The following is a 17,626-nucleotide window of genomic DNA, read 5'->3' on the forward strand; positions in this document are numbered from 1 at the left end:
CCTCAGGGTTCCCAACTGTCATTATCCTCTGGGATGTGCTGGGGGGCTCTAGAAGAGGGGGGGCTCCAGGCCCCTGGTGCAGGTGGGGTTGTTTTTGAGGGCTTATAGATTCTCAGGATAATATTTCAAAGCAAACTGGCACATTTTCCCAAATTCTCAAATGTATGTCATAGCAGTTTATGATTTCTAAACTTTCTATAGTTTCTTAACTTTCTACAGATAATATTTAAGTTTGTTAAAAATTTCACCATGTTATTAGGGTATTTCGTGATTCTGAGATGCACTCTTTTTTCAGATTTGTAGTATCTCTGAAATCAGGCTGTGTTTTAGAAATAGTCAAGATTGATTTAGATCTAATAAAATCCAGTGTTTATGCCATTTTACTTGTTTATAATTTGAATTAATAGGAGTGACGTAACAGTTAAACATATATATTCACTGTGTAGTTTTCCAGAACAGCTTTCATGGGTAGAAGGCTTTTTTGGGGGGTTTTGTTGTTGTTGTTGGGTTTTTTGTTTGTTTGTTTGTTCTGGGGGGGTTGTTTTGTTTTTTGTTTTTTTTAATTATTTAAATTTTACTGACAAAAGAACAGGTGCAGATCTGAGTTGGGGTAGAGGTCAGGTCAACTTTCTGTGGACTGGGATGGGGGTCCCTGTAGGCCATGTTGAAGGAGGGCTGTGCACAAGGACACGTGAGGAGGCAGAGGTGGGGACGTAGTTCCTGGGCGGTGCCCTGAAGAGGAGGCCCGTCACTCCTGGTGTACTGTCTAGCTGCCATTTTCATCTGAACAAGTCCTAGCATACAAAGTTGGGGAGGAGGGGGGACATCAGACATCATCTGGGACTGGAGTTGTCAGGTCATCGCTGTGTTAAGTGTTTTTAAAGGTGCGTTTTTAAGATGTGGGACATGTCTTGGGTGTATCTAGTCTGAGAAAGTTTGGTAACCAAAGGGACTCCCTCCTCGGGTTCCCCGTGGACTGTCCTGTGGGGCTCCCAGATGTAGTCTGCTGTAGGGTCCTTTCTTATAGGAAGCTCTTGGGAGGGGGAGGTGGTGGTTCTAATTGTTCGGTTTGGGGCTTTTTTTTTTTTTTTTTTTTTTTTTTGAGAAAAACTTAGAACAGTGTTATGGAGATATCCCCATTCTTAAAGTCGTGACATGGGAAATCAGGGTACTGCTTATTTAGTCGCTCACGAGAGTATGTTAGGGTTCACAGTGGTCCCCATGTCACAGGAGTCTGAAATGCAGGCTTCAGGCAAGGCCCCCAGATCGCGGCTGATCCTGGTCTGTCCCAGGAGGAGAACGTGGCGGGCAGAGGCCTGCGCGCCCTGGACAGCTGCGGGCTCCCGGTCCCTGCCCGCACTCTAGCCACTCAGAGCCATCAGCCGCCCTTGCGGGGCCCTCTTTGCGTCTTTGGGTTTCTCTGTGTCTCAGGGTGTGCCGTGGACCCCCGCGTCAGCGACTGACTCCTGGCCCCATCCAGTCTTCCTAGGGAGAGTCCCTTCGAGGAAGCGGGAGTCTCTGCATCCACGGTCACTCTTCTGTCCTTCCTCGCACAACTGCTCCACTCCTTCGAGGGCAGTGGAGAATCACCCCGCTGCTGGCTTTGTCACTCTCTTAACCACACTCGACAGTTATAAGCAAGCTGCTCCGGTGACGCAGACATGGAATAACGTTTTCAGGTGCCTCTGACTGCTGCGGTGCTGGCAGCCCGCTGTCCCGCTGTCCCAACAGTGTCTCCGTGTCCACTCCGAAGTCTTCCCGCGACCCTGTTTGCCTTATTCTCCTGATTCTGTCTTCGGTATCTGGTTTCTGATCCCCGAGGAGTCAGGACTTGAAATGACCGAGCAGGGTGAAGCCTCGTGCATCCAGTGCTTTTCTGCAGAGACGCTCCCCTTCCCACAGCCCCGTGCACTGGCTCCTCGCACTCCACGGCGGGAGCTCACTGGCCCTGACTGGCGGATTGGTCCCTCTGCCCCGGCACTCAGGGCAGCCTCCTGTCCTTGTGGGGAAGCGAACAGCAGGGGACTGATCACTCCGGCTCAGATCGCTCCACAGGCAGGAATGGGGCCTCGGTACGTGAACTGGGAAGCCTGGGCGAACGCTAGGGAGCGAGTGTTGTCATTAGTAGTGATCGCAGTGTTTGTGTATTTTCAAGGGCTTACGTCTGCTTCTTTCATCTTATCCTACACCTGTGTCTTGAAGATCCCCCTAGAGAATGCGGGTGCTGGGGCCTTTGAAGAATGACTTGGTCTAGAATTCTCTTCAGTAGCTGTGTAAATCCCTGCTCCTGCTTAAACTTTTGTTTTGGCAATAAATATCAGCCAGGAGATAGCCTAAGCCCAAAGTAGGATACTTTGCAAATACTAGGAAACTATGAATTGAGAAAGATGAACAACATCCCTTGATGTCAGGCATAAGCTCAGGCATCGCAAGTGCTCAGTCGGGGTCATTTGACTTTCTGTCCAGGGTCTGATTAGTACAGCCCTTTCTTCAGCCCCCCCGCCCCCACCCCAGGGAGCAGCTCACATGACCTCCAGAGTCACTCTGCTCTCGTGCTTCCTGCCCATTGGAGAGCCCACAGGAATGTCGAAGGCTGGCCTGTGCCCCCACTGTTAGTGTCACGACTGGCACCTGCCTGTCATCCCCAAGTGCGACCGAAGTTGATCAGGCATTTCTGAGGAGTGAGATGACCCTTGGAAGAACTCTGTAGAGAGCGCACTCAGTCTGGATGGGGACGGTCCTAGCTCTCACCCGGGTCGGCACCATCCATCACTGCGTCTGAAGTACCACAGGCCGTGTCCCCTTCCCTTTCATGGCTGCCTGCATCAGCCCTGAGGCTAACGTCACCAGACACCAGCTTGTCACGTGAGGAACGTGCCCAGTTACCAAATACTTACTGTGATGAGTATTCCTGAAGAATGTAGTCACATGTATGATAGAGTCAAGAAGAATATTTTGTAAACTTGTTGGTAGGTTGGTGATTCTCTTGGTCTGGCCATTTGGTGAAGGGCCTGGCGTTGAGACCCTTGGTCTGGCTGGCCCGTCACCTTGGCCATAGGAGTAGATCCAGCATGTCCTACCTCTTAGGGTTTATTGGCGCAGAAGCAGGTACTGCTCGCCATCCTTGGCAGACTGACTCCAGTTGGGAAGGAGTGGACTTGAGGCCCGAGGCTGCAGAGAGAACAGGGTGAGTGTCCAGTTTTTAGTCCTGCGCCTTTGCTGCCACCCCCTCCCCCCATCTATCATGTTTCCTTCCTTGGTGTAACCATTTGTTTTCTGTTCTAAAATCACTTCTTATTTGGAAGATTATTTAAGAATCATTCTTGTCCAGCTTGCGCATTTTAAGTTATTGTCTTAGGGGATTTAAATCTTAAATTGTAAGATAATCTAAAACCAATAAGCACGAAGCAAAAAGGAGAGAACACAAGAAACATTATTCGGTCTATCTAAATAGCTGTGTTCTTTTCCTTACAGTTGATCTTTATCATCTCAACAGTAATTATTGCCTCTTCCTAGTTTGATAGCTGTGTGCACTTAATGAGCATTTTCTATTATTTTATGACACCAAAGCTTAGCGTACCCAGCTGTTCTAGGGTCCTTCTGGGGGAATCAGAACAAGCACATATTGCAGAGCAATTCTGTGTCCCACCTGGTGTTTGCTTTGGTGTCATTTCTGAGTTTAATTGGAGGTTGGGGAGAAGTCAGGTTTCCAGGTGGGCCATGGGAAGGATGCTAGAGGAGCATGGGGCTGAATCCCATTGGAGATGTGGAAGGTTTGGGCCAGGTTAATCTGAAGTGCTTGTCTCCAGGAGTCCCGGCCTCGAGTAGACTTAATGTGGTAGTTGTGTAGAGAGAAGAAGCACGTCCACCTCCTCACCCCCTGCCTCCAGCCACCCCTCCCCCAGCCTGTCCCTGTTCTACCCTGATGTGTACTGTTTGCACTAGTTTGCAGACATAGTCTTTTCTTGGATGCTTAATCTAAGATGACTTTTTTCTAGGAAGAATGCCAGGATAGATTTTATTATATGCGCTCTTTATGCACATCTGTGATTATATCCTTAGGATAGAATACAGGGCATACACAGACATGGGTTTGGTGCTGCTTACTCAGACCTGTGTGACAAGAACAATTCTAAGAAAAGTACATCTTAGATTCCTTTAAATATTAAGGAATATCAGAATATTAAAAGTTTGCTCTTCAGGGTCGTTTGATGGGTGGGGTCTGAACAATAATTAAGTTATGGTGACAAGTGGTACATGAAAGAGCATGTGGCCAAATCCAGCAAAGACTGGAGAGGGGCAGGCAGGCTGTGACCCTGCAGCTGCTGGTCCAATGAGCTCTGTGTCCCCTGCTGGCCCTCACGTCTCTGAATGCTCAGATGCAGCGCAGACTCATGACTGAGCCGTGGTGACTCCTACACCACGCTGACCCCTCCTTCCGTGATTAGGAATTGCATGCGAGCTCATTTGAGTTCCCGAAATGGATGTTACATATATTTTAAGGCTTTTTTTTTTTTTTTAAGATTCCATTTATTTATTTGACAGAGAGATCACAAGTAGGCAGAAAGAGAGGGGGAACAGGCTCCCTGCCAAGCAGACAGCCCTTTGTTGGGGTCCATCCCAGGACCCTCATATCATGACCTGAGCCAAAGGCAGATGCTTGACACACTGAGACACCCAGGCACCCCAATTTTAAAGCTTTTGGTGGATACCATGATATTGCCTTCAACAGAAAGCTGTGTATCTTGTCTACAGTATTACACAGTGCTTCTGTGGCTGGTGCGATCACTCTGTCCTTTGATAGGAGATTCATTATGTTTCATTATGCTAATTTGCATTTCTTTCTTTATTGATGAGAATTAAAGTACTTAGATTTGGAGACTTTTTATTTTTTTAAGATTTTCTTTATTTTAGAGTGAGCAAGGGTTCAAACAGGGGGAGGGGCCGAGGGGGAGACTCTCCAGTAGACTGCACATGGAGCCTGACACAGCGTTCCATCCCCGGACCCTGAGATCGTGATCAAGAATTGAATGCTTAACCAACAGAGCCACCCAGCCACCTCTAGAGACATGCGTTTCTTTCCCGAGTGGCTTAGTTCCTGTCTTCTTCCAGTTTCTGTTAGGCTTTCTTAGAACACTTTCTAAAAGCATTGTGGTTAGCCCTCTGTCAAGGTAGGCCTCAGAGAGCTGAAGGGTGGGGCTTTGCTGCTAGGCCACCCTCTGCACCACCAAGCAGACCCTCTGAGTGTGAGGCACCCTTCTGGGTCCCAGTTACTTCTCTTGTACCTCGGGATTGGCCCCAGATGAGTTCCTCCCCTGGTGATGGGATATTAAATGAGCTGCTGCTTGTTGAGCACTGAACACAGACTGTACGAAGAACTTGAGAAATGCAGATTGGCCAAGAGGGGGAGAAGGGATTACACCTGCATGATTATTTGCTTTGTCTTGTGTGTTTCAAATATCTTTTCCTAGTTTGTTGATGGCCTTTGCATTTGTTCATGGTTATGAAGAAAATGTAACTTCTTCTGTCCTATGGCCTCTGGCACTTTCCCTTTGTAGACGGGTCTACACTGCATCAGACTCACCTATGTGCCTTTTTCTTTTCTTTTCTTTTCTTTTTTTTTTTTTAATTTTGTTTATTTGACAGAGAGAGAGATCACAAGTAGAGAGGCAGGCAGAGAGGGAGGGGGAAGCAGGCTCCCTGCTGACCAGAGAGAACCCGATGTGGGGCTCGATCCCAGGACCCTGAGATCATGACCTGAGCCAAAGGCAGAGGCTTTAACCCACTGAGCCACCCAGGTGCCCCTGTGCCTTTTTACTTTGTAGTGTTTTGTTTTCTTTTCACTGTGAAAGTACATACATGTTCATTTTGGAAAATCAGGGAAAAAGTAGAACACTTAAAACAATAAAGCTCCCCCTACAGAATGTTAACAAATAGAAATGCTTCTGGCTCTGCATCAGCTCTGTGAATCCTAGTCTAGGAAGGGGGAATGGGGAGTTGGTTCAGAGGGATTTTACTGGGGATTGTTTAGGAACCACTGCTTGATGGTTTGGTTTATTTTGGTTTGGTTTGGTTTTTGATAAAGGCTTTTACCACCTTTGCATTGCAGAATATGCATCTTAATTACCTCCTGGGATCTTTACAGGTTTTTTTGTTGTTGTTGTTTTGTTTTGTTTTTGATTTTAAAGATTTTATTTATTTGACAGAGAGAAAGAGATCACAAGTAGGCAGAGGCGGGGTTGGGGGGGAGCAGGCTCCCCACTGAGCAGAGAGCCCGATGTGGGGCTCAATTGCAGGACCCTGAGATCATGAACTGAGCCGAAGGCAGCGGCTTAACCCACTGAGCCACCCAGGCGCCCTTGGGATCTTTACAGTTTTAATTTGCACATTAATTCTTAAGTGTTTTCTCTTGATTCCTCTGGTTTCTTTTTTCTACAAAGTAGAATGTTTTCTCATTCTAAAAATGGTACATGCTTATTGTAAAACATTGAAACAATATGTGGTTTCAAGCAGGATCTCCCCCTTCCCGGGGAAAGCCACCAAGTCATTGTAACAAGGTTGTCTGAAGAACCAGGTACAGATGTATAAAGTTAATAAGGAAAAACCGAATGATTTCATGGTGTTTTTTTAACTTCCTTTATTAGCTTAATATGTTATATAGACTGCTTTTTGTGAAAGCATAAAAGTCTACATGGTTATTATTGTTACCCTCATGTTACAATCGTTTCATTGTATCTCACAGTTCTGAGGGGGTCATGGATTTGGGCCGGGCTTGGCTGGGCCATTTTTTTCCACATGGCTTTTTGTCGAGGGTTACTTGAGGTCTGCCTTTCTTTTTCATGGTTGCATATTGTTTCACTAGGTCTGCAGCCAATAATTTGCCCACCTTCTGTAGGATTTAGAGGTGTTCGGTTTTTAGTAACTTAAGGTTTGATGTTTGTCTTTGCACAGAGTGTTGAGCACACTAGCCCATTTTCTTAGCTCCCTAATAATAGTTATAAGAAGTGGAACTACTGGATCCAAAAAATGCACGTTTTACTCTTTGATACATGTTGCTTTCCAGTTACACTAAATTGCACTATCACCAAAGCACCTGAGAATTGTCTACACCCTCATCAGTACCAGTTATTGCATTATTTTGGTCAGATTGATGGATGGAAAATGTTTTTTTGTTTGTTTGTTTGTTTTTTAATTTTTTTGTGTGTGGTTAGTGAGATAGAGCTTTTTTTTTTTTTTTTTTTAAAGATTTTATTTATTTATTTATTTGACAGAGAGAAATCACAAGTAGGCAGAGAGGCAGGCAGAGAGAGAGACAGAGGAGGAAGCAGGCTCCCCGCCGAGTAGAGAGCCCGATGCGGGACTCGATCCCAGGACCCTGAGATCATGACCTGAGCCGAAGGCAGCGGCTTAACCACTGAGCCACCCAGGCGCCCCAGTGAGATAGAGCTTTAAAAAAAATTTTTTTTTTACTAAGATACAACTCAGACCATACAATTCCCACCTTTAAAGTGCACAATTCAGTGTTCAGCTATCACCACTATCAATTTTAAATATTTGTTTTAATTTTAGAGAAAGAGAGTTGAGTGGGAGAGACAGAGGGAGAGAGAATCCTCAAGCTAACTCCCCAATGAGCGCAGAACCTGATGAGGGGCTTGATCCCAGGGTCCTGAGATCATGACCTAAGCAAAAACCAGGAGCCTGTTTCTTAACCAGCTGAGCCACTCAGGCGCCCCTCACCACTTTTAGAACAGTTGTATAACCCTGAAAAGAAACCCCGTACTGTTTGCAGTTACTCCCGATTTTCCTTGAACTCCCAGGCAGAAGCAACTAATGTATTTTCTACCCCTGTGAAATGACTTATTCTGGACAGTTAGAGAAGTAGATTTAAAAGTGTGTGCTTTTTTTGTGATACCTGTTTTAACTGAGGGTGATGCTTTCAGAGTTCCTCATGCAGCATGTGTCAGTGTTTCCTTTTCGTGCTTGAATAGTATCCCGTGGATATATCACGGTCTGTTCTCCATTCCCCGCTCAGTGGACATCTGAGTTGTTTCCGCTTTTTGGCTCTTATGTTAATGCTGCTGCAGACATTCGAGTGAGCAGTTTTCACTTCTTTTGAGTCGATACTTAGGTGGGGAATTATTGGGTCTTGCGGTGACTCTAGGTTTAACCTTTTGAGGAGCTGCCAGACTCTTTTCCGAAGTGGCTGCTCTATTTAACATTGGCTTTGCACATGCCCGTCAGCACATGCTGGGCCTGCGCTGTTCACCATGGCCGTCCTGGGGGCGTGAAGCAGTGTCTCGTTGTAGTTCTGAGTTGTGTTTCCCCGATGGCTCCTGGGGCTGAGCAGCTTTTCTTGTATTTATTGACCGTTTGTTTGTCTTCTTTGGGGAAATACTCAGATAGTTTGCCCATTTTTTAATTAAGTTATTTGTCTTTTTACTGTTGAATTGTAAGAGTTCTTTGTATGTTTTAGATGCAAGTGCCTGTCACATCTATGATTTGCAAATATATTCCCCATTCTTTAAGTTGTCTCTCACTTTCTCAGTGGTGTCCTTTGAAGGAAACAGTTTGTAATTTTAATGAGGGCCAGCTTCTCTTTGTTGTGGCTGCTGTGTGTGCTTTTGGTGACTTACCGAAGAAAACTCATTGCTTGGTCCAAGATCATGTGCATTTACTCCGTGATTTTTCTGAGATCGCCACAGTTTCAGTGCCCCCGGTGGGTCCTGGGTTTGTTCTGAGTTACTGTTTGGGTACGGCGTGAGCGAGGGGTCCACGTTCATGCTTCTAAGGGGGAGTGTCCGTTCCTTCCCTCTTCGCCGCTGGTGGTCAGGAAGACCCTTCCTCCCTCTTGAGCCATGGAACGTGTTTGGCATATCCTTGTATTTCTTTTGTTGAGGTGTCTGCACGTTTCCCCCACACACGTTGCAGGGGCGTGGTGTTGCTTTTTGTTTTCTGTTGTTTTTTCCTCTTAAGAGCTCTTTATATGATAATAAATGCCATAGTCTTCCTGGAAAACAGACATTTCAGGACCTTAAAAAAATGGTCCTATGAGGGCTCCTGGGTGGCTCAGTTAAGTGTCTGCCTTCAGCTTGGATTCATGGTCTCAGGGTTGTGGGTTGGAGCCCTAGCCGAGCAGGGAGCCCGCTTTTCTCTCTGCCCCTCCCCCCACTCCTGCTTGTACTCTCCCCTACACATGTGCTCTCGCTCTCGCTCTCTCTCTGAAATAAGTAAAATCCTTTTTAAAAATGGTCCTATTGGGGCGCCCAGGTGGCTCAGTCTTTAAGTATCTGCCTTAGGCTCAGGTCATGATCCGAGGGGTCCTGGGATTGAGCCCCCCACATCAGGCCACCTGCTCAGTGGGGAGCCTGCTTCTCCCTTTTCCACTCCCTCTGCTTGTGTTCTCTCCCTTGCTGTCTGTCTGTCTGTCTCTCTCTGTCAAATAAATAAATCTAAAAAAACCTTTTTTTGGCCCTCTTGTTTGACTATTTTACTTCTCAAAAACAACTATTTTTTCTTCGGTTTTTTGCTTTTTAAATTTTACTTACGTTAGGTTTTCTTATCTTCATTTTTAAAAGTAGTTTTTATTTTTTTAGTACTTTAATCAACTTTAATCTATGTTTGTTCACTTTAATTAATCTGGAATTTATATTTAAGGTGACGTAGGAGTCACATATTGCCGCTACCACCACCCTCCAATTTGAGATACCATCTTATGATACACTAATTTCATATACACATGGGTCTTTCTTCAGACTTACAAATAAAGAAATCTATAGCTTTATAGTTTTGGTATCTGACAAAATAGGTCACCCCATTGTTTTTACTGTTTTTTTGGAATTTTCTTGGCTGTTGAATAAAATGTATACATTTCTTCTAGGCAGATTTAAATCATGGCAGGGATTGTTTTATTTAAAAGAAGGTTCTTGTCTGAGCATTTCCCCCCCATTCTCAGTCCACCCGGGCAGCGAGCTTGGTGGCATCTGAAGGCTGTTTGTGGTGGTATTCAGGACGCGTGCCGTCCTTGCGGCTCTCCCGTCTCCTCAGATAATCAGTCTGAGAGTGGAGGCGCTTGACTCCGCCTCATATTTGTCAGCACCTTGCTAAGTGGACTGGCCCCGTACAAGTCTCCAGAGTCCTTGGGAGAGCCAGACACAGGCACCTGAGGTGTGTCTTCTGTTCCGTTTTGCCTGAGACACGTGTCTGCATTGTGTCGATCTCATTGAGCATCTGCTAATGAACGTGTGCCTTAGACTTCCCGACTGTGCTCTTTTGACATGTTGAGCTTTCAAAATATGCTAAGTGTAGCCAAAAAAACACCATTAAGAACATCCCAAATGAGAATCAATGTGTTAATTTTTAGTAACCTAAAGGCAGTCTATTTATAATTCAATTGTAAGTTTAGGCATTTCACCCGACTTTAATACGATTTATATTTTTGTATGTAGCATTTCTGTATTTTAGGAACTAGGACAACTGGCATGGTCTCTTCAACAAGTCAGCATCATGAGAAAATAAAGGGGGAGGGAAGCAATAGATGAATCTTAAAAACAACCATCAAATGTGGGCTGTGGGCCTTAATTGGGTCCTGTTTCTGCAAACCAACTCTAAAAGACACTTTTTGGACAACTAGAGAAGTTGCATATGGACTAAGTATTAATGAATATTAAAAAATTATTGGGCACTTTGTTAGGTGTGATAGTGGCAAGCTTTCTTATCTGTTTTTCTGTATATTTGATATTTTTGCAAATGCAACAGAGAGAAGCCTAAGCAAGGGTCCTCCTCCATTTCTCCATCCCTGTTGATTTCTGATTGGACTTTCTGTGGGAATTGCCCGATTGAGAAGGACACTTTGAATATCAGGGTGAATGCTCCTGGAGGCGTAGTCAGGCTGCTCGTGAAAACTGTATTTTAAGTTGCAAGGAAAGGGAGCAGGGAGTAGAGTCCCATGTTCAGCAGTGGGAGATTGGGTAAATGAATGAATAGCCATATGCTTGTTACAGATCCCGCTGTCATATTGTATGAAACAACTTAATGATACGGGACATATCCTGGAGTAAATACCAAGTCGTGTGTGTCTGTGAGTGAGTGAGAGAGAGAAGGCTATTGGTTATGATTCGTACCTAGACGTGGACGCAGAAGAAAAGACTGCAAGAAGAAAAACCTGTCCATGCTTTCTGAGTGGACTTCCGGATGTTGGGATTTCAAGTGTTAATCATTTCCTTCATAGTTCTGTTGCTTTTCAGATTTTCTGCAGTGTGCATATGGTGTTTTTACACTGGGGAAAAATTAGCGTGAGGAAGGAGAGTTTTCTCACTCTAGGATTCGGTGCTTCTCTGCCCGGCGTGCTGTGCCTCGCAGCTAAGACTTCGTTTTTGTGCCGGACCCCAGTTAGGCTTCCAGGAGTTGTGGTCCTTGCCGCTTTTCTACATACTTACTTTCTGAGTTCTCGTAAAGAAACAAAACAAAACAAAACTCTTCTAACATTTTTAAAATGAGTTTGCGTTCATTAAGAAATGTTTGTGTGATGGGGCGCCTGGGTGGCTCAGTGGGTTAAAGCCTCTGCCTTCGGCTCGGGTCATGATCCCAGCGTCCTGGGATCAAGCCCCACATCGGGCTCTCTGCTCAGCAGGGAGCCTGCTTCCTCCTCTCTCTCTGCCTGCCTCTCTGCTTACTTGTGGTCTCTGTCTGTCAAATAAATAAATAAAATCTTTAAAAAGATAAAAGAAAAAAAAATGTTTGTGTGGTTTTTCCCTCCTAATGGCGGGGAGATGGCTTTGCGGCTTCACATGAAAAGTCCAAGAGGTGACGGACTCCGGGGGAGGTGGGGTTGCTGGGAGCCGAAGCTGTGGGGTCGGGGCAGAGAGGAGGTTAGAGAGCCCGGCACCGTGGACTGTCTTGTTTCCCAGTAGCAACGTCGCAGTCCCCTCACTCCCTGAGTTTCTTCAGTGAGTTTTCTGAAGGATGTCGGCCGTCTGTACAGAGTAAGACGACCCCACAAGGTCCCTTTCCCGTTCTCTGCGGTCGGGAGGTGTGGTCGGCCTTGCTTGTTAGTTTAAAAGGATGAAAGCAATTAAACACTTTTTCTGAACCTTAGCAGATCATCAAGTACTTTTTTGAAAAACTTGTCAGATATTCGAGTTGACATTTTAATAGAAAGCAAAGCATTTCCTGAGCATGAGCAGCTGTGCAGAAGGGTCTTTAAGGCTGTGTTTCCCGTTATCCTCTGAGGAGAGGTCAGGAGCGAAGCAAGCAGTGTCCTGGCCACAAGGTAGTGAGACCCGCTCTGTGCAGGGCTGCAGTTCTTCTGATGTGCTGGGGGTTCGCAGTGGCTTGTGGCCGGCCAGGCCTCCACGGTATTTCTCATCAGGTTGAACCGTAGGAAATTGCCAGCGTGTGGCGGTGTGTGCCTCACAGAAACAAGAGTTCTGTTTGGTTCAAGCTCAGACAGCCCACAGCCCCTCCTGCACTTGTGTATATCGTAGAAGAAGCTGGGTTTGGTTATGGTAATTCAAGAATAAGCGTCATTTTCTTGCGCCGAGATCTTCACGCACAAGTGAATTTTAATCAGCTTTCTCAGTTGGTTTATTTCTGTGCTTCTGGATCTTCCTTAAAATTGCTGGTAAATTAAAGAGAACCATACCAGCTGCCTCCTCTCTGTGGCCAGTATTACCCATCGGCTCTAATGTTAGCTTGAGAAATAATGAATGTGCATTAGACCTTTGAAAGCTTATTAAAATGTTTTAATTTGTTTTATTTTAGTCTCAGATGCAGACTTCAGTGGGAATTGTCCCCACACAGGCGATTGCGGCGGGCCCCACTGCAGACCCTGAGAAGCGCAAGCTCATACAGCAGCAGCTGGTTCTCCTGCTTCACGCCCACAAGTGTCAGAGACGAGAGCAAGCGAATGGAGAGGTCCGGGCCTGCTCTCTCCCACACTGTCGAACCATGAAAAATGTTTTGAATCACATGACACACTGTCAGGCTGGGAAAGCCTGTCAAGGTAAGTGCCATTTTCTGAAATCCTGGTGGCGTAGCTTAGGATGAAATGTGTCTTCAGTATTCTTTGGGCGCTCTCCTGTTAGTAAGGTTCCTGCAGCCTCCGTCTGCACACACCAGCCAGGCACAGGCCACGGGCTTGCTCGCCTACTCAGGAAAACGGCGGTTTGGTTTCCTAATATTCTGTGAGCTTCTGCTGGATGAGGCCGGGCCCTGCCTTTGTTCTCTTCCTCCTTCCTCTATCACAGAAGACATTTGTCACTTGTTGAGCACTGTCTTACCATAAATGTCTAGAGCCTGGTTTTCTTTCGGGGAGGATGGCCCAGGCGCATGTGCGCGCCCCTCCCCAAACCTAGCGCATCTGTCTTGCAGCTGTTTCCTGTGTTCCGACTGCCGGGCCCCTGCCTTGCTCCTCTGCCCTTTCCTCTTGAGGCTGATCAGGATACCAGCGACGTTGTCCTAGGCCACGATCCGTGGTACGGGGAGCCGTGTTCACCGTATCATCCCTGCCACCTCCTTCTCCTTGAAAAGGGGGTGAATCAGGCGTGTCTTGTGCTCCCTTTCTCCTGTCTTTTCTCGCGGACACCTCAAGTCTGCTGAAGAGAGCGTTTCTTACTAACAGCTGTACTTCCTTTCATCTTTGTCCTCCTCCTCTCTCTTCTTACTTGTGCTCCTGGACCTTCGGGAGACTCTCTCCCTGACCTCCCTCTCTCTCCTTTTGTGACCTTTGTGAGTCCCCAGCATAACCGTGATCCTGATGGAAAAGCGGAAGAGGGTCATGCTAGACCTTTAGAAAGGAGTCACAGCGCCTCGGTGCGGAGTGAGAATGAAGACTCAGAGTAACCGCTAGGCTCAGTCACCCTCTCACGTACTTAAGAAAAGTGCCCGGCGTCCCCTTTAGAATCTCCCCAGACTTCTCATTTGCTTCTCTGTATGTATTTCTTGAACTTTAGTGTTGAGCTGGTTTCATCCTTGAACATAATGTAGAATTTTTATTTTCCGTAATGACATGACATAATTTGTCCTAACTCTCATTCCAATTGTTCAGTATTTCAAGTCAGATAGTTTTTGTTCTGTTTTGTTTTTGTTTTGTGGGCTGAACCTTAATCACCATCATCCATGACATTGCCTCTGTGGGAAATTTGTGTTTAGAATTCTCACCAGTCGACTTACAAACGTTTTGGAAAATACCCGGTTTGTAAGTTGAGGACTGCCTGTACTGTGTTATGGTTACACGTGTTACCATTTTCTTATGGAATCTGGCATTATAATTTAGGTGTAATTGAAAGTGTGACGATCTGGATAGAAAAATAACATCTCGTTGTTTTTCTGGTCATAGTTGCCCATTGTGCATCTTCACGACAAATCATCTCTCATTGGAAGAACTGCACACGACATGACTGTCCTGTTTGCCTCCCTTTGAAAAATGCCAGTGACAAGCGAAACCAACAAAGTAAGTGAGCATTGGGGGTAGAGAAGCTCGGAGGTGAGAACAGCTACTTGGAAAGAGAGTGCGGGAGAGGAGGTAGGAAGCAGGGCAGAAGTGACGAGCACAAAGTCTAGCGGCGAGCGGACACGGAGCTGGAGCTGCCCCGCGACACCGGGGGAAGCGGAGCTTAGCAGGAGATGGATTCTGTGTGCACAGGGCCACTTGGGGGTCTCGTCCCCACCCCTGCACACGCACACACCACAGTTGGCAGCAGTGGAGCAGAACAAAGGAGGAGGGTCGCTGTGACCACAGCGCGGACATGACGAGGCTTCCTATGTCTGGACAGACACTCAGTATCTGAGGGTTTGAATGTCCCGTCACTATAATGGCAGTGACTTCTGAGGGGAGGGGGAAAGAGAGGGGACACTTACTTTGGGATTGAAATGCCTTATCCTAAAGTAAGTTTGGAGAGGGCTGCGCAGTGGAAGAGTCAGGCAGGCAGGGTCAGCATGAAATGCCACATGTAGACACTTAGGAGGTTTGCCCTCCGTACAGAGGCAGTTCCCAGACCTGTTTTTGTGACTAACAATTTATTCGGCACAGATTGAGAGTCTCTGCCCCAGGACTGGCCGCATCCTGACCATTCCCATCGTTCCATTGTCTTTCGAGCCATCGTGTAGCCCTTAGCTGGTCGGGGGAGCTGAGACCCCTGCTCAGGAGGCCTGAACATGGCTCCCTGATGGGGAGGGTCCCTGCCCTCTGCGGGTATCAGAGCAGCGAAGGCATGAGCATCTCTTCCAGTTTTCAGTCCTTTCCTGTCACTTCAGAGGTTAAACTGTGGTCTTTGGGTGTGTCTCTCAGTTTGGACAGCTGGGACATGCCCTCTGATGTCCTGTCGCCCCTCGGGCTGGAGCCGCTCCCCGCGGCCTCCAGCCCCACAGTCTTGCTCATCTTCCTCCATCTCGTCTGTTCCATCTTGTTTGTGGTTGCGTGTGCATCGCTCTCATCCTTCTTGACCATCTGCCTCAAGACCCCACAGCTGCCTGGGGAGCCTGTGCGGCTGTCTCTCTGGTTGTTTCCTTGGGGCCCAGGACACAGCGGGAAGCACGCTGTTCCTTAGGGTGCCATGGGTGCTGCTCCGGTGACGCAGGGGGCATCCCTCCTGAGTGGGTGGCTGCTTGGGGGCCCGTCGTCTTCCCTCACTGCAGAAGGACTCACGCTAAGTCTCCTTTATAAAGGCACTTCCCCACATCAGTTAAATTTTTCTTGAACCACAATTAGAATTAATACTGAGTTTTCCAGGCCCTCTCTTACATGAAGTGAAGTTCTAAGAATGTAGATCTCTCAGAACTGTGTATTTGGGATAGTAGTTCTGTTGATAAAGCCTGTTTTTCTTCACAGTGTAAAACTGTTTTTTTAAACTAGTATATTGTGGTGGTTACATTTTCTTGTGTTTTAGGACACGTTTCAGTAACAGGCTTTTTCAGTGCCAAAATATTCATTCCATGAATAATACGTTAGGATTTCATTCTGAACCTCTCGTTTGGGGGTGTGGCTTTTCTGGGACCTTTTGTTTTTAAGTGTTGCCATGACAATGTTAAACTTTTGTGATTTCTCTTTTTAAGAAATAGTTATGTGGTTTTGTTTTTAAAAAGAGAAGAAATAAATGTGGGTTTGTTTTGTGTGTGTGTGTGTGTTTTCAACATCCTTGTAACTGCTGCATGTTGTGACAGTTGAGCCAGTGCGTGCTCTGAAGTGGTAAGCCACAGTGTTTCCACCAGTCATAATGTAAGGTGTCACCAGGCTGATTTTATAATGTAGTCACCCAGGAATACTTCAATTAACTTTATACAAGGTTCTGGTAACTTTTCTGTAAAAGAAATGAAAGCGCTTACGTAAGTAATGGTTAAATGCCCCTTAAACAGGGTTTTGGGCCTGAGCGTACTCTTCTGGCTCTCTCTAGCACTGTGGTTTTGGGAGGACAGAAGTTGATGTGGTGAGTGAGAAATTTCTAGCAGCATGCTTCCTCCTCACCTGAAGCCGACTGTGCTGGTGGTGTGCGCGCACTGGGAGGTTAGGCAGCAGGGAGGAAGTGTGGGTCCAGCCCTCCCGACAGCTTCCAAGTCCAGGGCCAGAGTCAGAATACATACAGTGCGGTGATGTGACAGTCATGCCATAGGAAGGAGGGGAGGACCCGCGTTCCCTGGAGGCGGGCTTGATGGAGCCCACTTCCAATACGGTAACGATGGGAGGACACTCCACACAGAGGAGACAGTGCGCGCACGACCAGCATGGACTCAGAAGTTCCTGTGCAGGAGAGGGGATCCGAGGAGAGAGGGAGTGTTTGTGGCCAGAGGTTGGGGCCCCTGGGGGCTGCTGGGAGATTTGCCGTGCCTGCCAAGGCACTATTTTGCCGGCAGGCTCCCTACAGATGCTCTCCCACTGCACTGCCTCACTCGCTCCATGGTTACCTCTGCTGATGGGACCTGCCTGCATCATCTAAGCCACACCGTTGGTTACCTTCCTGGCCTATGCTGAGATTTTGTTGATTTTTCTTTGAGTTGTTTTCTTGAGATTGGGTTGTCATTGATCTTGAGCTGTCCCTCCCTTATAGAGATAATTGGATTTTATTGAATAGTTAGGAGTTTTCAAGGGATACACCTAATGTCAGTTCTGCCATCTGACTTCCAGTAAATTCCAGTGCCACAGTAATACATCACAACTGACTGCTGGGTACTTAAGTTAGGGGCAGACAAGCCTACAGCTCTAACCCTACAGCCATTCAAGTTCCCCTGCAACCTCTGCTCCCCATCCCAGGCACAGGCCGTCAAAGAGGCATCTGTGAGAGTCTCTGAAAGGCCCCAACCTCTGGCCACAGGGCTGTGTGGACATAAGACCGAATTCCCTGTGTGAATTCCTGTTGCCTCATCAGTGGGGTTCTTGCTTCTCAAAGTATAGCCCTTAGACCAGGCTGCACAGGCAAAAATGGAGAAACTACAGCCCCATCTCAGACCTCCTCTATCAGAATTCGCATTTTAACAAGGTCCTAGGTGATCGGTATGCACAGTAAGAGTTGAGATGCGCAGCCCTGGATGCCTTGAAGGGCTGGGTGTCTGTCCCAAAGCTCTTGAAAAGTTTCAGGTCACTCTGGGGAAATCCTGGGTTTCCCAGCTCAGAATCCCATAAGGATCGTCAAAATTT

At 46.8% G+C, this 17,626-nt stretch overlaps 1 protein-coding gene and 1 long non-coding RNA gene across 4 annotated transcripts in view; both read left to right on the forward strand.

The window, feature by feature from the left end:
• The window catches only part of CREBBP (CREB binding lysine acetyltransferase), a 124,737-nt gene that overhangs the window by 59,983 nt on the left and 47,128 nt on the right, over positions 1-17,626 (forward strand). For 2 of the 3 annotated variants that reach the window (XM_082713196.1, XM_082713194.1), the window contains exons 4-5: positions 12,760-13,000; positions 14,336-14,449. In XM_082713196.1, coding sequence (XP_082569322.1) covers positions 12,760-13,000; positions 14,336-14,449 — 355 coding nt within the window. The remainder of the gene's footprint in view (positions 1-12,759; positions 13,001-14,335; positions 14,450-17,626) is intronic. The other variant, XM_082713195.1, reaches the window with a different exon arrangement.
• On the forward strand, positions 1,077-11,733 carry LOC309854318. The gene is made up of 3 exons (XR_014306145.1): positions 1,077-5,588; positions 5,799-7,210; positions 7,437-11,733. It is a non-coding gene; the product is annotated as an uncharacterized lncRNA (long non-coding RNA).

This window comes from Mustela nivalis (genome assembly GCF_964662115.1).
Source record: "Mustela nivalis genome assembly, chromosome: 19".
Lineage (NCBI taxonomy): Eukaryota > Metazoa > Chordata > Mammalia > Carnivora > Mustelidae > Mustela > Mustela nivalis.